The sequence below is a fragment of the Hyla sarda genome, chromosome 12, assembly GCF_029499605.1.
Source record: "Hyla sarda isolate aHylSar1 chromosome 12, aHylSar1.hap1, whole genome shotgun sequence".
NCBI classification, from domain to species: Eukaryota; Metazoa; Chordata; class Amphibia; order Anura; family Hylidae; genus Hyla; species Hyla sarda.
Genome location: NC_079200.1, coordinates 69365367 through 69388229, shown reverse-complemented (window position 1 = coordinate 69388229; position 22863 = coordinate 69365367). Strand labels below are relative to the sequence as shown.

General features: G+C 48.1%; 1 protein-coding gene across 2 annotated transcripts in view; it reads left to right on the top strand.

Annotated features, from left to right (window-relative positions):
• Window positions 1–426: 426 nt before the first annotated feature.
• KIF3B (kinesin family member 3B) overlaps window positions 427–22863 on the top strand; it is a 41978-nt gene continuing 19541 nt past the window's right edge. The window contains exons 1-2 of one of the 2 annotated variants that reach the window (XM_056548278.1): window positions 427–582; window positions 18132–19580. In XM_056548278.1, coding sequence (XP_056404253.1) covers window positions 18180–19580 — 1401 coding nt within the window. In that variant the 5' untranslated portion in view covers window positions 427–582; window positions 18132–18179. Of the gene's footprint in view, window positions 583–609; window positions 857–18131; window positions 19581–22863 lie in introns of those variants that run through there. The other variant, XM_056548279.1, reaches the window with a different exon arrangement.

Here is a 22863-nt window from a genome sequence, read left to right as displayed (position 1 = left end):
TCAGTACATTCAACTATGTAAAGACGAAAGTATTTCATACGATTAGTTCATTCATTCAGATCTAGGATGTGTTATCTTAGTGTTCCCTTTATATATACCCATCCCATAGAGATAACATCAGCAGTGTACAGATAGAGCTGGGGGGGGGGGGGGGGTGTATAACCGTATACCGCAGCCCATAACCAAAACACACCACTGGAACCACAGGTTAGTATACACTGCCCTAGCATCTCATAGGAACTTTCTGTGATGTTCTGTAGAAGCTGGAATTACATTGTATTTATAAGCACAGACAGGGAACTACAACTCCCAGCATGCAAAAAGCTCAGCAGGGCAACTCTGGGACTAGTTACTACAAGTGGTCCCCAGTCTAAACGACTGCAGTGTGTAGGCGTGGTTCTAGTCTATGGGCGTGGTCACCCTGCGGTTGCCAAGGAAGTACAAGCCAAGGCCTGTTGACCGTTGCTAAGGAAGTGAGCGCGTCGTCGCCGGGCCTGTTGCTAAGGAAGTGAGAGCCGGCGGTCAGTCGGTATCCGGCGCCTGGACAGAGGGACGGAGTGACCGGCCGCGGGGACATGGCAGGTGAGGGGCATCACCTGGGATCACAGGGGTCACTGGAGGGGAGGATCCTAACCCAACGGGGCGGCGCCCGGACACAGAGCGGGCCCAGCGGGCTGCAGTATGGCCTCGGTGCCGGGAGGCGGCCGGAGGCGTGGGGCTAGTGAATAGCGGCTTAGGCTCAGCTATGTGATCTCCGGGACACGAACAGTAATCGTGAAGGACCCTGGGTGTGGCCCGGAATACCCACCCATATGTGCCAGCCTAAGCTTTGCCTGACATGGTGATGCCATACCGGGTAACGGAACAGATGATAACTGATACCTTCCTAATGACATCTAGTTCCTGATGTCATGTCTGGTACCTGTCTCTGTAGTTCCTGATGTCATGTCTGGTACCTGTCTCTGTAGTTCCTGATGTCATGTCTGGTACCTGTCCCTGTAGTTCCTGATGTCATGTCTGGTACCTGTCTCTGTAGTTCCTGATGTCATGTCTGGTACCTGTCTCTGTAGTTCCTGATGTCATGTCGGGTACCTGTCCCTGTAGTTCCTGATGTCATGTCTGGTACCTGTCTCTGTAGTTCCTGATGTCATGTCTGGTACCTGTCTCTGTAGTTCCTGATGTCATGTCGGGTACCTGTCCCTGTAGTTCCTGATGTCATGTCTGGTACCTGTCCCTGTAGTTCCTGATGTCATGTCTGGTACCTGTCCCTGTAGTTCCTGATGTCATGTCTGGTACCTGTCTCTGTAGTTCCTGATGTCATGTCTGGTACCTGTCTCTGTAGTTCCTGATGTCATGTCTGGTACCTGTCTCTGTAGTTCCTGATGTCATGTCTGGTACCTGTCCCTGTAGTTCCTGATGTCATGTCGGGTACCTGTCCCTGTAGTTCCTGATGTCATGTCTGGTACCTGTCCCTGTAGTTCCTGATGTCATGTCTGGTACCTGTCTCTGTAGTTCCTGATGTCATGTCTGGTACCTGTCTCTGTAGTTCCTGATGTCATGTCGGGTACCTGTCTCTGTAGTTCCTGATGTCATGTCTGGTACCTGTCCCTGTAGTTCCTGATGTAATGTCTGGTACCTGTCCCTGTAGTTCCTGATGTAATGTCTGGTACCTGTCTCTGTAGTTCCTGATGTCATGTCTGGTACCTGTCTCTGTAGTTCCTGATGTCATGTCTGGTACCTGTCCCTGTAGTTCCTGATGTCATGTCGGGTACCTGTCCCTGTAGTTCCTGATGTCATGTCTGGTACCTGTCCCTGTAGTTCCTGATGTCATGTCTGGTACCTGTCTCTGTAGTTCCTGATGTCATGTCTGGTACCTGTCTCTGTAGTTCCTGATGTCATGTCGGGTACCTGTCTCTGTAGTTCCTGATGTCATGTCTGGTACCTGTCCCTGTAGTTCCTGATGTAATGTCTGGTACCTGTCCCTGTAGTTCCTGATGTCATGTCTGGTACCTGTCCCTGTAGTTCCTGATGTAATGTCTGGTACCTGTCTCTGTAGTTCCTGATGTCATGTCGGGTACCTGTCTCTGTAGTTCCTGATGTAATGTCTGGTACCTGTCCCTGTAGTTCCTGATGTCATGTCTGGTACCTGTCCCTGTAGTTCCTGATGTCATGTCTGGTACCTGTCCCTGTAGTTCCTGATGTCATGTCTGGTACCTGTCTCTGTAGTTCCTGATGTCATGTCGGGTACCTGTCTCTGTAGTTCCTGATGTCATGTCGGGTACCTGTCTCTGTAGTTCCTGATGTCATGTCGGGTACCTGTCTCTGTAGTTCCTGATGTCATGTCGGGTACCTGTCTCTGTAGTTCCTGATGTCATGTCTGGTACCTGTCCCTGTAGTTCCTGATGTCATGTCTGGTACCTGTCTCTGTAGTTCCTGATGTAATGTCGGGTACCTGTCTCTGTAGTTCCTGATGTCATGTCTGGTACCTGTCTCTGTAGTTCCTGATGTCATGTCTGGTACCTGTCTCTGTAGTTCCTGATGTCATGTCTGGTACCTGTCTCTGTAGTTCCTGATGTCATGTCTGGTACCTGTCTCTGTAGTTCCTGATGTCATGTCGGGTACCTGTCTCTGTAGTTCCTGATGTCATGTCGGGTACCTGTCTCTGTAGTTCCTGATGTCATGTCGGGTACCTGTCTCTGTAGTTCCTGATGTCATGTCTGGTACCTGTCTCTGTAGTTCCTGATGTCATGTCTGGTACCTGTCTCTGTAGTTCCTGATGTCATGTCTGGTACCTGTCTCTGTAGTTCCTGATGTCATGTCTGGTACCTGTCTCTGTAGTTCCTGATGTCATGTCGGGTACCTGTCTCTGTAGTTCCTGATGTCATGTCGGGTACCTGTCTCTGTAGTTCCTGATGTCATGTCTGGTACCTGTCTCTGTAGTTCCTGATGTCATGTCGGGTACCTGTCTCTGTAGTTCCTGATGTCATGTCGGGTACCTGTCCCTGTAGTTCCTGATGTCATGTCTGGTACCTGTCCCTGTAGTTCCTGATGTCATGTCTGGTACCTGTCCCTGTAGTTCCTGATGTCATGTCTGGTACCTGTCTCTGTAGTTCCTGATGTCATGTCGGGTACCTGTCTCTGTAGTTCCTGATGTCATGTCGGGTACCTGTCTCTGTAGTTCCTGATGTCATGTCTGGTACCTGTCCCTGTAGTTCCTGATGTCATGTCTGGTACCTGTCTCTGTAGTTCCTGATGTAATGTCTGGTACCTGTCTCTGTAGTTCCTGATGTCATGTCGGGTACCTGTCTCTGTAGTTCCTGATGTCATGTCGGGTACCTGTCTCTGTAGTTCCTGATGTCATGTCTGGTACCTGTCCCTGTAGTTCCTGATGTCATGTCTGGTACCTGTCTCTGTAGTTCCTGATGTAATGTCTGGTACCTGTCCCTGTAGTTCCTGATGTCATGTCTGGTACCTGTCTCTGTAGTTCCTGATGTCATGTCGGGTACCTGTCTCTGTAGTTCCTGATGTCATGTCGGGTACCTGTCTCTGTAGTTCCTGATGTCATGTCTGGTACCTGTCTCTGTAGTTCCTGATGTAATGTCTGGTACCTGTCCCTGTAGTTCCTGATGTCATGTCTGGTACCTGTCTCTGTAGTTCCTGATGTAATGTCTGGTACCTGTCTCTGTAGTTCCTGATGTCATGTCGGGTACCTGTCTCTGTAGTTCCTGATGTCATGTCGGGTACCTGTCTCTGTAGTTCCTGATGTCATGTCGGGTACCTGTCTCTGTAGTTCCTGATGTCATGTCTAGTACCTAGTACCCGAGGCAGTGAGGCCGTACCTAGTACCCGAGGCAGTGAGGCCGTACCTAGTACCCGAGGCAGTGAGGCCGTACCTAGTACCCGAGGCAGTGAGGCCGTACCTAGTACCCGAGGCAGTGAGGCCGTACCTAGTACCCGAGGCAGTGAGGCCGTACCTAGTACCCGAGGCAGTGAGGCCGTACCTAGTACCCAAGATCTTGGGTAGTTCGTGCATCAGTGGTGTCGTGCCTAGTGCCTGTCTTGGTGATATATCTTCTAGCTCCTAATGGATAATGCAATGATGTCTTGTATAGTACCTGAACTAATGATGTCATATCTAGCTGACTTAGTTATACGATCTCTGGGACATGTACAATAATTATGAATGACCCTCCATGTAGCCCCAATATAACAGCCCATATCTGCCAGTCCTGCTTGATGTAATAAATTCATAACTTGGACCACATGAAATATAAATGCTTGGTGACCTCTTACCTAGTGCCTGATGTGACTTGGTGCCTTCTCTAATACTTGACACAGTGACAGCTTATCTACACTGCTCAAAAAAATTAAGGGAAAAATTAACACACCCTAGATCTGAATGAATGAACTAATTGTATGAAATACTTTCATCTTTACATAGCTGAATGTGTTGACAACAAAATCACACAAATTATCAATGGAAATCACATGTATCAACCCATGGAGGTCTGGATATGGAGTCACACTCAAAATCAAAGTGGAAAACCACACTACAGGCTGATCCAACTTTATGTAATGTCCTTAAAACAAGTCACAATGAGGCTCAGTAGTGTGTGGCCTCCACGTGCCCGTATGACCTCCCTACAATGCCTGGGCATGCTCCTGATGAGGTGGTGGATGGTCTCCTGAGGGATGTCCTCCCAGACCTGGACTAAAGCATCCGCCAACTCCTGGACAGTCTGTGGTGCAACGTGGCGTTTGTGGATGGAGCGAGACATGATGTCCCAGATGTGCTCAATCGGATTCAGGTCTGGGGAACGGGTGGGCCAGTCCATAGCATCAATGCCTTCCTCTTGCAGGAACTGCTGACACACTACAGCCACATGATGTCTAGCATTGTCTTGCATTAGGAGGAACCCAGGGCCAACTGTACCAGCATATGGTCTCACAAGGGGTCTGAGGATCTCATCTCGGTACCTAATTGCAGTCAGGCTACCTCTGGCAAGCACGTGGAGGGCTGTGCGGCCCCCCAAAGAAATGCCACCCCACACCATTACTGACCCACTGCCAAACCGTTCATGTTGCAGGCAGTAGAACGTTCTTCACTGCGTCTCCAGACTCTGTCACATGTGCTCAGTGTGAACTAGGGCTGTACAATATATCGCAAAAGCAATGGAATCGCGATTTTTCCTTTTTGTGATATGGCGATACGGCCCCCGGGAAAACATGCGATTATCTGCTCGGGCTGGCTCCCGTGGCGGGGGCCGGCCAGAGCAGGTAAAAACTAATTTAAATACTAAAAGTCAGTATTTCTCAACCAGGGTAACTCCAGTTGTTGCAAAACTACAACTCTTAGCATGCCCGGATCGGCAAAGGCTGTCCGGGCATGCTGGGAATAGTAGTTTCACAACAGCTGGAGGCACCCTGCTAGAAAAACACTGAGCTAAGGGCGCAGGGAGAAAAATAAAAAACCTTATGCTCACATGTCCCGGTCCCTGCAGATTCGTCTCCGTGCACTACGGAGTTTCCTCTCTTCTTAGTACAGTAGGACCTTTCCCATTTCAGCCAATCACTGGCCGCAGTGGTGTCACCTGTCAAGCCAGTGATTGACTGATGGGGAAAGGTCTTGTACTGCAGTAATACACTTGGTTTCCCGGGTCCCGCGGAAGATTTGAAATCCGCCTGGGAAACGAAACGGAGGGGAGGGGAGGGTGGGGATTTGGGGTGGAGAGAATGTGACAAGGGGGGAGGAGAATGTGACAGGGGGGGTTGTGACAAGAGGGAGGAAAATGTGACAAGGGGGGGAGAATGTGAAATAGGCGGTGGGCGTAAAATGGGTAGGTAGATGTGAAATGGAGGCGATTGGACATGAAATGGGGGGGATTTTACCTTTTTTTTATTTTTTTATTATATCGCATCGCATATCGCAATATTTAGGCCCAAAATCGCAATCGCACATTTTTCCCATATCGTGCAGCCCTAGTTTGAACCTGCTTTCATCTGTGAAGAGCACAGGGCGCCCGTGGCGAATTTGCCAATCTTGGTGTTCTCTGGCAAATGCCAAACGTCCTGCACGGTGTTGGGCTGTAAGCACAACCCCCACCTGTTGAAGTCAGGGCCTCGTACCACCCTCATGGAGTCTGTTTATCACCGTTTGAGTGGACACATGCACATTTGTGGCCTGCTGGAGGTCATTTTGCGGATCTCTGGCAGTGCTCCTCCTGCTCCTCCTTGCACAAAGACGGAGGTAGTGGTCCTGCTGCTGGGTTGTTGGCCTCCTCCACATCTCCTGACGTACTGGTCTGTCTCCTGGTAGCGCCTCCATGCTCTGGACACTATGCTGACAGACACAGCAAACCTTGTTACAGCTCCCATTGATGTGCCATCCTGGATGAGCTGCACTACCTGAGCCACTTGTGTGGGTTGTAGACTCCATCTCATGCTACCACTAGAGTGAAAGCACCGCCAGCATTCAAAAGTAACCAAAACATCAGCCAGGAAGCATAGGAACTGAGAAGTGGTCTGTGGTCACCACCTGGAGAACCACTCCTTTATTGGGGGTGTTTTGCTAATTACCCATAATTTCCACCTGTTGACATCTTTGCTATGTGATCTGAGACATGTAAAGTATTCATGAGTGAACCTGGATATGGCTCCAATATACCAGCCCATGTTCTCCAGCCCGAGCTTTGCCTGACGTGATTGACATATTTAACCCCTTAAAGGGGTACTCTGCCCCTAGACATCTTATCCCCTATCCAAAGGATAGGGGATAAGATGTCAGATCGCCGCGGTCCCGCTGCTGGGGAGCCCCGGGATCCCCGCTGCGGCACTGCACTATCATTAAAGCACAGAGCGAGTTCGCTCTGCACGTAATGACGCGCAATACAGGGGGCAGAGCATCATTACGTCATGGCCCTGCCCCTCGTGACGTCACGGCCCGCCCCTTTCAATACATGTCTATGGGAGGGGGCACGGCGGTCGTCACGCCCCGTGCCATAGACTTGCATTAAGAGGACGGGCCGTGATGTCACGAGGGGCGGAGCCATGACATCACGCGGCTCCGTCCCCTGTATCGCCCGTCATTACGCACAGAGCAAACTCGCTCTTTGCTGTAATGATAGCGCAGTGCCGCAGCGGGGATCCCGGGGATCCCCAGCAGCGGCACCACGGCGATCTGACATCTTATCCCCTATCCTTTTGGATAGGGGATAAGATGTCTAGGGGCGGAGTAGTACCCCTTTAAGGACCAAGGACGTACCGGTACCTCCTGAGTCCTCTCCCTTTCGATAACAAAGGGGCCAAGGCGTGCCCCCGCGCCATAGCGGGTTGGGCCCGACACCTAGCAACGGCCGGGACCCATGGCTAATAGCGCACGGCACTGATCGCGGTACTGTGCGCTATTAACCCTTTAGACGTGGTGTTCAAAGTTGATCGCCATGTCTAAAGTGAAACGAAACTGCTGCCGGTTAGCTCAGGGGGTTGTTCGGCATCACTGTGGCGAAATCGTGGCATCCTGAACAGCTGTAGGACACGAGGAGGGTCCCCATACCTGCCTCCTGGTGTCTGATCGCCGAATGACTGCTCAGTGCCTGAGATCCAGGCATGAGCAGTAAAGCGGCAGAATCATCGATCAATGTTTCCTATTGATCAATGTGCAGTGTTATAGGTCCCTATGGGAGCTATAACACTGCAAAAAAAAGTGAAAAAAAGATAATTTAACCCCTTCCCTAATAATACTAGTTTAAAAATAGTTTTCCCATAAAAAAAATAAAAAAATTGTAAATAAAAATAAACATGTGATATCGCTGCATGCAGAAATGTCCGAATGATAAAAAATATATAATTAATTAAACCGCACGGTCAATGGGGTATGCGCAAAAAAATTCCAAAGTCCTAAATAGTGTATTTTTGGTCACTTTTTAGATCATGAAAAAATGAATAAAAAGCAATCAAAAGTCCGATCAATACAAAAATGGTACCACTAAAAACCGCTCATACTGCCCCATACGCGGAAAAATTAAAAAGTTATATGGGTCAGAATTGGACAATTTTAAACATATAAATTTTCCTGCATGTAATTATGATTTTTTTCCAGAAGTGCGACAAACTCAAACCTATATAAGTAGGGTATCATTTTAACCATATGGACCTACAGAATAATAAGGAGTCATTTTTACCGAAAAATGTACTTTGTAGAAACGAGAGCCCCCAAAATTAACAAAATGGCGTTTTTTCTTCAATTTTGTCGCACAATTATTTTTTTTTCCATTTCACCGTAGATTTTTTGGATAAAATGACTGATGTCATTACAAAGTAGAATTGATGGCGCAAAAAATAAGCAATCATATGGATTTTTTGGTGCAAAATTGAAAGGGTTATGATTTTTAAAAGGTAGGGAGGAAAAAACGGAAGTGGAAAAACGATTGGTCCTTAAGGGGTTAATACCTTACCTGGTTCCTTGTGTGATGTCATACCTAATATAAAGAAATCTTATCTAGTTTCTGACCTCATATCTGATGCAATGTCATCATGTCTAGTGCCTGATGATGTAATGTGATCTAGCTAAGGGTGCGTTCACACGGCCGTCTGTCCACGGTTTGTTATCCCCGTTTCGGTTCCGTTCTTGCAGGCTGTAAACGGATTAAAAACTGTTTTGAAAAAAATCCCATTCATGTCAATTGGATTTTTTTACTATCCGTTTACATCCGTTTGTACCCATCTGCACTCCTTTCCGCTTACATCAAAGAAAGTAAGAAAAAACAGAATAAAAAACGGATACAGTAAATTTATCATTGAAGTCTATGGAAAACGGATGAGCTTTTAATGTCATCCGTTTCCATCTGTTTTTTCAATCGGTTTTTTGAACCGTTTTTATTTCGGATCGTGCTCAGAAGCCAAAACATTTTTTTTATTAACTGATCAATAATGAATCCAAACAGATAACATCCTTTTGCATCCGTTATTGTCCATTTTATCTGTTTTTTTTTTTATTATTTATTTTTAAAGTCCGTTTTTAGTTTTGACGGGAGAAGAACGGGACGGGTCTAGCCGGCCGTGTGAATGCAGCCTAACTGAATGACATGTCTGTTGCCAAGTTTGGTGAGGTCATATCTAGTACGTGACATGGTGAAGTCATCTCTTAGCTGCCAGGGGTAAAACGTCTGGTATCTGACCTGTATACCTGGTGGTGACTTGCTATAAAATTTCCCTCTACCTGATGATGTCATATCATCATTATGTCACTTCTCCTATACACATCCTGACCAATATTCTAGGATAATCTCTTGGTGTATCTCTAATCTGCCTGTTTTTTTAAATTATTGGAGCATTTGGCATTTCTGTGATTGAACTATAGAATTGTTTTTAACTCCTCGTACAAGCGATATCTGTCCAGTAGTGGAACAAATCTTGGGAATTATAGGGCTGCCAATGTTATGTTAATAGTTGTGTTAATGCAATGGGACGTTTCCATTCCAAGCCTGTAAATAATATTTGTATAATCGTCATAATCTGATGTCAGAAGCTGACAATTTAGAGATGAGCGGCACTCCAAACACCACTTTGTATCTCTTCCTGCAGAAACATCTGTCATAGTTCCTTCTGCTATGTTAAAGGGGTATTCCAGGAATTTTTTTTTTCAATATCTGCTCCATTGGGGGACACAGACCGTGGGTGTATGCTGCTGTCTCTAGGAGGTGTGACACTGTGGTAATAAAAAAAAGTCTGCTCCTCCCAGCAGGATATACCCGCCTTCAGGCTCTGAGCTAATCCGTTTAAGCTTAGTGTCTGAAGGAGGTGGACATGGTCTGGAATTCTCCAGACCAGGTCTTCTGATTTTTTTATTTTCCTAGTATAGGGACGTGTTATTTTTTTTAAATTCCCTTTTCTTTTCTGTTTTCAGGTGAGGACTCAGGGACTCCGGTTCCCTGTTTCCCCATTGCGAGTAAGGGGGCACAGACATTGCGTATATGCGCTGTTCACCCCCCCTCACCAACGGTCAGCGCCTGGGTTGGTACCTCCTGGGTCCGGGTCCCCCTATTTCTCTGCTCGCCTCGTTCGCACACAGCAGCCAGGCGTGATGCAGGCAACTAAGCTGACTGAAGACTTCACTGAAGACTTAATTTGGTAAGTTCTTCTGACTGAGGTAAGTACTTTCCCCCTTTTCTCCTCAGGTGTGGACTTGCAACTTCTGGAGACCCCCTGTTTTGGCCCACCTTTTAAGGTTATGAGGCTGGCTTACTGGGGATGGGCTTTTATTGTGGTCCTTTGGGCATATGTTTTTCACTGGGTGTGTGTGTGGCACGGTGTTTAAACTGCAGCGCCTTATATGCGGCTGACAGCCGCGGCGCTGGTACGGGCCGGGCGCTCTCCGTGCCGGCTTACTTTCGTTTTCTCCGCCAGCGTCTTATATGCGGCTGACAGCCGCGGCGCTGCCTCGGGCCGGGCGCTCTCAGCGCCGGCTCACTTTCGCTTTCGCCGACAGAGACTGTATCGGCCGCCTGCTCTGTTCTCCCGAGCGCATATGCGGCTGTCGGGTGCGCTCGGGACAAGGAGCGGGCGCCATTACTGTTTCTTCTCGGCCTCCCTTAGCTCCGCTCACAGGGCTGTCGGAGCTCTTCTGAGGCGCCAAATAGCCTCCAATCAGCGCCGTGGCCGTGATTTTTTGTCAGAAGTAGGCCAATTAGTTAGTGCTTCTGCTTCAGGCACGCCCCCCACTGCTATTGGCTGACCTGTTTTCTCACACTAGCTGCACGGAGCCATTCTCCTCACTGCAGCTGCCAGGGGACACAGACTAGGGTGAGAAAGTTCCTGTCCTTTTTTCTCATGATGTCCGTACCCAGAGCCCCCCCCCCCCCCCCCTAAACAGAAACCTGGAACCTCAGTGACTTATTTTGTCTGTAAGCACTGTAGTACAAAAATGCCTGGCTCTACCGAGCCCACTTGCCCTGCCTGCTCCACTGCTCCCCCTGGTACCCCCTGATGCCCTTTCGGTTCCGGTGGGTTCAGCCGCTCCGCCAGCCTGGGTTTCTTCCCTGACCCAATATATAGCTGACTTGACCCAAGTCTCCCGTTCGGTGGCTGAGGCCTCCCGGGAAGTGGTGTCCGCCTTGAAGGGGTCTTCCCTGCTCAGGGCCTCTGAGAGGGCCCGCTCCTCATCTCCACATACTTTACACTCTCACAAGCGTACTAGGGGTGCCTCGTCTGACTCTTCCATTGAGTCTTCAGATAGACGTGAGCGTTCCCCTCGTGGGTCCCGCCCTCCCCCTGTCATCTGGGCACAAACGTCGCTCCTCCAGAGGACGTTCTCGGAGTCGCCGCTCTGCTACGCCAGAGCCGCGTACCCGGTCAGGATCGCACCCCTCCAGGACTGCCTCTACTCATTCACATTCTCCTGGTGAACTGGTGGACGAGGCTTCCGAGCCGGGATCTGACTCAGAGGACCGCTCGGACTCAATTGCAACGGTGAACTCATTGGTAACAGCCATAAGAGACACATTTCACTTAGAGGACCCAGGATCTTCGGATGTCAATCCAGGAGTATCCTTTCATCGTGCTAAGCCAGCAACTCAAAGTTTCAGCTCTCACGCTGACTTTGATGACATTCTGGAATCTGCATGGAAACATCCAGACAAGATTACCGGGAAATTCCCGGGACAATTCAAGAACGTTATCCATTTGACAAGGACTTTGTCACTAAGGTGGTTTCCCCTCCCTCAGTGGATCCACCAATCTCCCGGATCTCTAAGGCGACTACACTGTCTCTGGCAGATGCCGCTGCCTTCAAGGATCCCACGAACAAGAAGTTAGAATCCTTAGCGAAGTTTGCCTCTGAAGCAGCTGGCTCTTCTCTTCTTCCCATCTTCGCCTCGACATGGGTGTCCAAGGTTCTGTCGGAGTGGTGCCAAAAGCTCCATCAGGATATCTTAGCGGGATCCCCCCCAGAGGATCTATCTGCTCTGGCTCTCAAATGCTCTAAAGCTGGGGACTTCCTGTGCGCAGCTTCCATGCAGTCAGCCGTTGTTCTGCCTTTGCTGTGGGTCACCTAGCGGCTCTCTGCCGCTCTATGTGGCTTAAAGCTTGGAATGCGGATGCCGCTTCCAAAAGATCTCTCACTGAGCTTCCCTTTATGGGTGGCCGTCTTTTTGGCAAACGCCTTGATGAGATTATCTCTGAGGCAACGGGAGGTAAGAGTTCCTTGTTACCTCAAAATAAGGCACGCCCTACTTCCCAAAGGAAGTCCTTTTCCTTTCGGACCTCTGGCTCCAGCAAAGGGTCCGGGCAGGCGCCCTCGCGGGACAAGAGGGCTCCCTGGTTCCGGGCACGCCTGTCTTGGAAGTCAGACTCCAATCGGTCCGGCCGTTTTGCGCCCAAATCAGGCAATCGCAAACCCACTTCTGCATGAAGTGAGGCCCTCACCCGCGGTTTCTTCTCGGGTGGGAGGTCGTCTCTTGCTTTTTCGAGACATCTGGACCTCACACATTCAGGACTCTTGGGTCAGGGACGTGGTGTCCAACGGTTAACGTATTGAATTCGCCTCCCTTCTGAGGGATCGCTTTTTTCGATCCCGGGCCCCCCCCGGTCTCCTCCTCCTGGCGAAGCAATTTCGAGCGGCTCTCCGGTCTCTGCTTCTCCAGGGGGTTATCGTTCCCGTTCCTCCAGGGGAACGGTTTCAGGGTTTCTATTAAAATCTTTTTGTGGTCCCCAAGAAGGACGGTTTTGTGCGACCAATCTTAGACCTCAAGCATCTAAACCGTCACCTTCTTATCCGCCACTTCCGAATGGAATCTCTCCGTTCGGTGGTGGCATCCCTGGAACAAGGGGAGTTCCCTTAATCGGTGGACATCAAGGATGCCTACCTCCATGTGCCAATATTTCCAGGCCATCATCGGTACCTCCGCTTTGCGGTTCCGGAGGGGCACTTTCAATTCATAGCCCTCCCCTTTGGTCTAGCCACGGCTCCTTGGGTCTTTACAAAGATCCTTGCGCCAGTGATGGGCCTGTTACGGTCGAGGGGAATCTCGGTTACACCCTATCTGGATGACCTTCTCATCAAGGCTCCAACCAGAGCCCAGACTCTGGAGGATCGGGATGTCACTCTCCACACTCTGGATTGCTTCGGGTGGATGGTCAACCGGGACAAGTCAGTCCTCCGTCCTATTCAGTCTATAACCTTCCTGGGACTTCAATTCGACACGGCCTCTGCCCAAATTTGTCTCCCGCCGGACAATCGTCTGGCGCTTCGGTCGGGGGTCCGCTCCCTTCGGACCCAGGTCTCAGTCCCCATCCGCACTTGTATGGAAGTCCTTGGTCGGATGGTGGCAACTATGGAGGCCTTACCCTTTGCCCAGTTTCATTACCGCCCCCTTCAACTGGCGATTCTCTCTCGATGGAACAGGTCTCCTCTGTCCCTCGATCGTCAGATTGTTCTCCCTCGCAGGGTCCGTCAGTCTCTGCTCTGGTGGCTCCGCTCCCCCCTTTTTCTCCAAGGGCGGTCGTTTCTTCCCCTTCACTTGCAGGTTGTTACAACGGACGCCAACCTGTCGGGCTGGGGCGGTGTGTTCAGGGATTGGACGGTTCAGGGACTCTGGCCTCCCCAGGAGACCCTTCTTCCGATAAAAATATTGGAGTTACGGGCGATTCTTCTTTGTCTTCTTCATTGGGAGTCCCGTCTTCAGTCCCGTCCTGTCCGCGTTCAGTTGGACAACGCCACGGCCGTGGTGTACATAAATCGACAGGGCTGCACTTGCAGCTCGGCAGCCATGGCCGAGGTGACCAAGATTCTCGCCTGGGCGGAGAGCAAGGTTCCGTCCATTTCGGCGATTCACATTCCGGGAGTTCTCAACTGGGAAGCGGACTTCCTCAGTCGGTCCTCACCCGACCCTGGCGAGTGGTCTCTACATCCAGAGGTCTTTGCGCAGCTCTGCGACCTCTGGGGCATTCCGGGCGTGGACCTCTTCGCGTCCCGGCACAATCGGAAGATCCTTACTTTTGTGTCCAAGTTCCGGGACCCTCAGGCTCTGGCTGTGGACGCCCTAGTGATTCCTTGGGCAGGGTTTGTCCTACCATATCTGTTCCCTCCTCTTCCGCTCCTTCCCAGGGTGCTAAGGAAGCTCAAGGCAGAGGACTTCCCCGCCATTCAGGTAGCTCCAGATTGGCACTGAAGGTCGTGGTACGCCGACGTAGTCAGGCTCCTGGACGACGCTCCACTGTGCCTTCCGCTCCGTCCGGACCTGCTCTCTCAGGGTCCTCTTTGCCATCCCAATTTACAGTCGCTGCATTTGACGGCTTGGCGGTTGAGACCGCGGTTTTGAGGGCCCGTGGGTTCTCTTCCCAAGTCATTCACACCATGCTCAAGGCTCGTAAGCCCTCCTCCGCAAGAATTTACCACCGTATTTTGCGGTCTTATTTTTGTTGGTGTGAAGCTCAGGACTTCTCCCCTGTAACCTTCTCAGTTCCCCGTCTTCTCTCCTTTTTACAGTCGGGGTTGGAACTGGGGTTGTCTCTTAGTTCACTTAAAGGTCAGGTTTCGGCCCTTGCTGTTCTTTTCCAGCGGCCCCAGGCTTCTAATTCTCATGTCCGGACCTTCTTTCAAGGAGTGGCGCACGCTGTTCCTCATCGGTCACCATCTCCTCCTTGGGACTTGAATTTGGTTCTGAGTGCTCTCCAGGGTGCACCCTTTGAGCCCCTTAGAGAGGTGTCTCTCCGCCTCCTTTCTTGGAAAGTGGCGTTTCTTGTTGCTATCGCCTCCATCCGAAGGGTGTCTAAATTGGCAGCTCTTTCCGGACGTTCTCCGTTTCTGGTGATCCACCAGGGCAAGGTTGTTTTCCGGCCAGATCCTTCCTTTTTGCCTAAGGTGGTCTTGGCCTTTCATCTCAATGAGGACATTGTCCTCCCGTCATTTTGTCCTGCTCCTTCTCATCCTAAGGAGCGCTTACTACACAAGCTGGATGTAGTTCGGGCTGTTCGGTTTTATCTCTCCATCAGTTCTTCGTTTCGTCAGTGTGATTCCTTTTTCGTCCTCACGGAAGGTCGTCGCAAGGGACAACCTGCTTCCAAGGCCACCATTTCTCGGTGGATTCGGTTCGCCATTTCGGAAGCCTGTCGCTGTAAGGGGAAGATTCCTCCTTTCAGGGTTGTGGCTCATTCTACCCATTCTGCTGGGGCATCTTGGGCTCTCCAGAATAGAGCCTCGGCCTCACAGATTTGCAAGGCGGCTACCTAGTCGTCTTTGCACACTTTCTCGAGGTTTTACAGAGTTTTTACTTTCGCATCGGCTGATGCTAGTCTGGGTCGTAAAGTGTTGCAGGCGGCAGTGGATCGGCCGTCTGCCTGACTGCTTATCTGCCCACCCAAGGGACAGCTTTGGTACGTCCCACGGTCTGTGTCCCCCAATGGAGCCGATAGAGAAAAGGACATTTTTGTTTACTTACCATAAAATCTCTTTCTCGAAGGATCCATTGGGGGACACAGCTCCCGCCCATTTTGGGATTTTCCTTTGGTTCTCTGTCCGAGGGCGTGTTCAGTTATGTTTTTTTCTTCTGTTTCTCGGACAGTTTGGGGTTTTTCTTTGACCTGTTGGTCTCCTCCTATTGCTCTGGAACTTAAACTGATTAGCTCAGAGCCTGAAGGGGGGTATATCCTGCTGGGAGGAGCCAACTTTTTTTCTTACCATAGTGTCACACCTCCTAGAGACATCAGCATACACCCACGGTCTGTGTCCCCCAATGGATCCTCCGAGAAAGAGATTTTACGGTAAGTAAACAAAAATCTCATTTTTTTGACTATGCTACAGGGGCTGTAAAGTTAGTGTAGTTCATAATATAGTGTCTGTACCTGTGTGTGACAGTTTTCTTACAATTCTGATTTTCACACAAATATTTTTTTTTTTATATTTTATTATTTATTATATTTATTTTTTACCAGCATACAAAATTAGTGTTTTCTAAGATTTTTCCCAAGTTGCAATGCGGTCGAGACCTGACTCACTAGTCAGCTGATGACAGGGAGCTTGTCTGCTTCAATGGGGGGAGGGATCGATCTGCAACTAATGCAACAGCTGTAGGCACCCTGATTGAAAACCACAGGTCTTTTGAATGGATGCAGCTCATTTATGTGTCAATGGGTGTGGTGGCTGATGTGTGGGAGGGAGGAACATGGAATTATGGGATTTGTAGACAAAAGAAGAAAACTAAAACGGGAAATACCAGTTCACAAAAAGCTAGCCACAGTGTTATGGTAATATCACAACTTAGCCATTTAGCCCCAAGACAAGCGCAGATCCTTCCTAAGCATGTCCATTACTGTCTGCCAGGTACGTACTAAAATCCCCTTATGGTGGATAACCCTTTTAACCATTAATTTGTTTCTGAGTACTGTGCCCAAGGCCATGAAAGACATTAAAATGAACGCTTCATTTGCTGCAGGACCTCATAATGCTCCCCAGCTGTGGTAGAACCTCATATTGCACATGACTGCTGCTACAGAACCTCATATTGCACATGACTGCTGCTGCAGAACCTCATAATGCACACCCCTGCTTCTACAGAACCTCATAGTGCTCACCCTATGCTGCTATACATGATCATAACTCACACCCCTGCTGTTTCACATGCTCATAATTTACACCTCAGTGCACAACCAATACACCTGTCAGCTGCTGCAGAACCACAGATCTTCTGTACAATTAGCCTAGACTTTTGCATGTTTTGTCCACATCTGTTAATTACTGGCAGTTTTGGCTATTACAGTGTGTTGGACAGATAGTTTTTCCTTAACAAATCCTAAAAAACAAGTTGCACTGCACTTAAAAAATAAGTAGAAATAGCCAAAAGGGAATGTCATTATATTATAAAGATGCTGAGGGAAGACATTAACCAAATGAGGAGCGATCATATGTGTTTTGCACTACCAGCTCTTTAAGAGCCCTGAAAGGGAAGTGGTCCTGTGATGAGCAGATGAGGATTCTAGTGATGCAGTCACCGTCCCATCACTAGGCATCTTTGCTCCCTCATCATGGGCGCAGATCTCGTGTCCGGCTGCTGCTGAGCACATCACACACACACTGTAGAGCTTTGTATTCTGAGCTCCCAAAAGGAACTTACTACAAGCAGCAGCTTAAAGGTACAGTACGTCCTGCCTGATGACTGCTGTAAGGCTGAGTGGCGAGACCTCTTGTAACCTAAGAAAGAACCTATCACAATAATGCAGAATGCTTATTGATCAATGCTTTAGTCATCTGCTGCTCTGATCATAACAGTGTCAGCGCCATTATTCTGCAATATGCAAGACCTGGGGGGAGGCGTATGACATCGGCTCATTAGCACCTGGGAAATAATAGAAGTGATAGAGAAAAGGTGGAGAGAGAGAGTGGGGGCAGAGGTTCTTGTCATGTTAGCTGCCAGCGACAAAGGGGGAGAGTTATCAAAACCTGTCCAAAGATTGCTTCTTTCATTTTTCATTGGCCTTGTTAAAAATGAAAGAAGCAATCTGGTTGCTATGGGCAACTAACCAATTTTCCTTTGGACAGGTTTTGATAAATCTCCCCCAAAATGCCTATCTATTAATAAGCAATGTCTGCGTACAAACATAACATATCCTTTATTAAACTTAAAGCTGCACTCGCTATTCTGCTGGTGAGGTCACTTTGCACATACATTACATTACTTATCCTGTACTGATTCTGAGTTATATCCTGTATTCTACTCCAGAGCTGTACTCGCTATTCTGCTGGTGGGGTCACTGTGTACATTACATTACTGATCCTGTACTGATCCTGAGTTATATCTTGTATAATTCTCCAGAGCTGCACAATTATAAGCTGCTGATTTTTAGGTACTGGTCCTTTAAGTATAATACACCTGTATGTAGCTGCATTTGATAGGCTTTAAGCATAGTGAGAGCAGATAGCATGTCTCTTCCTTTTAATGTGACCCAATTTGATGGCCCACTGACCTTGTGCAGACTCCAGGGCGGGCGTTCTCCACAGAGATGACAGATGTTCTGCAGAGCCACTATGTATTACATTACATGCCAGAATACACAAGAAATCTGTCTACATGTAGGTTGATTTTAAGTTAAACTAACATTTTAACCCACACATTATATATTTATTCTCTTTCTCTCTTTAGGGTGGTGATTGGAAGACTTGATAAGTGCCCCCCACAAATCCATACAAAATGTCTAAGTTGAAGAGCTCTGAGACTGTGCGAGTTGTGGTGCGATGTCGGCCAATGAACAGCAAGGAGACATCTGCTGGCTTTGATAAAGTGGTAGCTGTGGATGTAAAGCTTGGCCAGGTGTCAGTAAGGATTCAGAAAGGAGCCTCCAGTGAGATGCCGAAAACGTTCACCTTTGATGCAGTCTACGACTGTAACTCCAAGCAGGTGGAGCTTTACGATGAGACGTTCAGGCCTCTGGTGGATTCCGTCTTGCTCGGCTTCAATGGAACAATTTTTGCATATGGCCAAACGGGCACCGGGAAAACGTATACAATGGAAGGGATAAGGAATGACCCGGAGAAGAGGGGGGTCATACCTAACTCATTTGAACATATCTTCACACACATTTCAAGGTCCCAGAACCAGCAGTACCTAGTGAGAGCATCGTATCTGGAAATCTATCAAGAGGAAATACGAGACCTTCTGTCTAAAGACCAGGCAAAGCGCCTGGAGCTAAAAGAAAGACCTGACACTGGCGTGTATGTCAAGGACCTGTCGTCTTTTGTCACCAAGAGTGTGAAAGAGATTGAACACGTAATGAATGTTGGGAACCAAAACCGCTCTGTTGGAGCAACCAATATGAATGAGCACAGCTCACGCTCGCACGCTATCTTCATGATCACTATCGAGTGTAGTGAGCTTGGCTTGGATGGTGAAAACCACATCCGCGTGGGCAAGTTAAATCTAGTAGACTTGGCTGGAAGCGAGCGGCAAACAAAGACTGGAGCTCAAGGGGAGAGGCTAAAAGAGGCGACAAAGATCAATCTGTCCCTCTCTGCATTAGGAAATGTGATATCGGCTCTCGTAGATGGCAGGAGCACCCACATACCTTACAGGGATTCAAAACTCACTAGATTGTTACAAGACTCTTTGGGTGGCAATGCAAAAACAGTCATGGTGGCCAATATTGGCCCTGCCTCTTATAACGTTGAGGAGACCCTGACCACCCTCCGTTACTCCAACCGTGCCAAAAACATCAAGAACAAACCTAGAGTAAATGAAGACCCCAAGGATGCGTTACTAAGGGAGTTCCAAGAAGAAATTGCAAGGCTGAAGGCGCAACTGGAGAAGAGGGTTGTGGGTAAAAGACGTAGGAGGGGGAAAAGAAGAACGGGCGTAGATGGGGCGGGAGAAGATGATGAAGATGGAGACTCTTGTGAGGGAGAAGATGAAGTAGAGGATAAGGAAGACTACTGGCAGGAGCAGCAGGAGAAACTGGAGATAGAAAAGAAAGCTATCGTAGAAGACCACAGTCTGGTGGCAGAGGAGAAACTGAAACTCTTACAAGAGAAAGAAAAGAAGATGAATGACTTAAGAAGAGAGAAGGAAGCTATGGAAATGTTGACCGCCAAAGTTAAGGTAAAATAGATGCTTTTCTTTAAAATGTACCTGTGATTAGTCTAAAAGAGTTTTTATATCCCTTTGTAGCCTCAGGTGCTTGAATCCAATTATGTTTTTAGATTTGGTTGATCAAATAAAATTTTATTGCCCTGTCCTGCATTACAAGACAATCCATTGATATGATTGGACACCGTGTAATGCTTCCTTTCACCTGTTGTGGCACAACAGGGAAATTAAAGCATCACTGTGATTTACGGTAACTTGATATGTCGCACTGACATATTAAAAGTTATGATGGGTGGGGTCTTAGTATGAAGATCCTCTCTGATTGTAAGTTATAACAGAGTGAAGTGCATTGTAGCACGCTTCACCCTCAGACTCGGCGTGCAGTCCAATTTATTACAGCAGACAGGTTCCATTATAGTCTATTGAGCCCATCTCCTGAAGCATGCTGACGGCTATAACTTAACCTGTTAAGGACCAAGGGAGTAAACTTACGCCCCTAGTCCCGCTCCCGTGATATAACGCGGGGTTACACGGTAACCCCACATCATATCACGGCGGGCCCAGCGTCATAGTGAAGCCGGGACCCGCCGCTAATAGCGCGCGGCACTGATCGCGGTGCCGCGCGCTATTAACCCTTTAGCCGCGCTCAAAGCTGAACCTCGCGGCTAAAAGTGAAAGTAAAATGTGCCGGTTAGCTCAGGGAGCTGTTCGGGATCGCCGCGGTATAAAATATATATATAAAAATATATATATATACAGCGGCATCCCGAACAGCTGTTCTTCAGGAGGAAGGTCTCTTACCTTCCTTCCTGCAGTCCGATCACTGAATGAATGCTTCAAGCCTGAGATCCAGGCTTGAGCATTCAATCGCCGAAAACACTGATTGATGCATTCCTATGGAGATGCATCAATCAGTGGTAAAGATCAGTACATGCAATGCTATAGCCCCCCTGGGGGCTATAATATGGCATAAGAAAAGTGTAAAAAAAATCATTAAGCCTTTCAATGATCCCTTCCCCTAATAAAAGTTTGAATCACCTGGCATTTCCAAGAATAAAAAAAAACTGTGTAAATAAAAATAAACATACGTGGTAACGCCGCGTGTGGAAATGTCCGAATTATAAAAATATACCACTTTTTAAACCACACATTCAATGGCGTACGCACAAAAAAATTCCAAGTCCAAAATAGCGTATTTTTGGCCACTTTCTATATCCTGAAAAGATTAATAAAAGGCGATCAAAAAGTCCGATCAATGCAAAAATGGTACCGACAAAAACTTCAGATCACGGCGCAAAAAATGAGCTCTCATAGCTCCCTGAACATGGAAAAATAAGAGTTATAGGGCTCAGAAAATGACAATTTTAAACGTATAAATTTTCCTGCATGTATTTATGATTTTTTTTCAGTAGTGATACAAAATCAAACCTATACAAGTAGGGTATCATTTTAACCGTATGGACCTAGAGAATAAAGAAAAGGTGTCATTTTTAACGAAAAATGTACTACGTAGAAACGGAAGCCCCCCCCCCCCAAAGTTACAAAATGGCATTTTTTTTTTTTCAATTTTGTCGCACAATGATTTTTTTTTCCGTTTCGCTGTAGATTTTTGGGTACAATGACTGATGTCATTACAAAGTAGAATTGGTGGCGCCAAAAATACGCCATAATACAGATTTTTAGGTGCAAAATTGAAAGAGTTATGATTTTTTAAAGGTAAGGAGGAAAAAACGAAAGTACAAGAAACGCCTGGTCCTTAAGGGGTTAACCCCTTCACTCTGTCTGTGGCCATTTTTTCATTTTTGCACTTTTAGTTTTTTTCCTCCTCACCTTCTAGAAATCATAACACTTTCCATTTTCCACCTACAGACCCATATGAGGGCTTGTTCTTTGATTGAACAATTTTACTTTGTAATACCATTAATGATTTCACCACAAAATCTACGGTGAAACCAACAAATAATTTTGTGTGGCAAAAAATTTTTTGCGCCGTGATCTGAAGTTTTTATCGGTACCATTTTTTTTTTTGGATCGCTTTTTATAATTTTATTAGGGTATAAAAAAATTACCAAAAATACGCAATTTCTGACTTTTGAAGTTTTTTACGTATGCGCCATTGACCGTGCAGTTTAATTAACATTATATTTTTATAATATGCACTAGGGATCGACCGATATCGTTTTTTTAGGGACGATACCGATAATCGTTGCAGGTTAGATATTCCGGTAGAAGTTATCGGCTATTTAACCCCCTGCGACACCGCTGCAGATCATTGATTTAAAGCGGGCGCTTTAAATCAATGATCTGCAGTGGCTTTTGCGGGGCCATAGGCCGCAGCTGCCACCCGCTTCTCTCCCCCTACCTGTCAGGGTGGTCCGGGCCATCCATCCTTCCTTCCTGTAGTGTCCGGCGGCATTCCGGGTGAAGAGTGAACCGGTCCGGGCTGTCCTTCTTCTCCGGCGGTCATCTTCTCCACTCCGGGCAGGCTCCGGCCTAGTACGCTGCATAGACGCCGCTGCGCAGTGACGCCCGTGCGCAGCGACGCACCTGACGTCACGGCGTAGCGGCGTCTATGCAGTGTACTAGGCCGGAGCCTGCCCGGAGTGGAGAAGATGACCACCCGAGAAGAAGGACAGCCCGGACCGGTTCACCCTTCACCCGGATCGCCCCCGGACACTACAGGAAGGATGGATGGCCCGGACCACCCCCATTACGGGTAAGTTTAATTTTTTTATTGACTGGGAGGGTGGGGGAGGGGCCCGACCGGTATAGCAGTATGGGCAAAAATCTATACCGGTATACCTCCCAGCATCACGGTGGGGGGTGCGAGGCGGTGCGGTGGGTCGGGGGTGCGGCAGGTCGGGGGGTGGCGGTCACGGTGTGGTGGGGGCGGGGCATTATCGGCTTATCGGCAAGGTAATTGCTGATACCGATAATGCCCAAAATCGTGATTATTGGCCGATAATATCGGCCATACCGATAATCGGTCGATCCCTAATATGCACGCAACAATACTTCATCTGTTTGTTTATTTTTTACATATTTTTTAAATGGGAAAACGGGGGTGATTCAAACTTTTATTAGGGAAGCGGTTAAATCACATTTATTACCTTTTTTTTTTACACTTTTTTTTTTTTTTGTTTGTTTTTTGCAGTGTTATAGCCCCCATAGGGGACTATAACATGCAATACCTTGATTGCAGACACTGATCAATGCTATGCCATAGCATAGCATTGATGAGTGTTATCGTCGCTCCACTGCTCCTGCCTTGATCTCAGGCATGGAGCAATAGAGT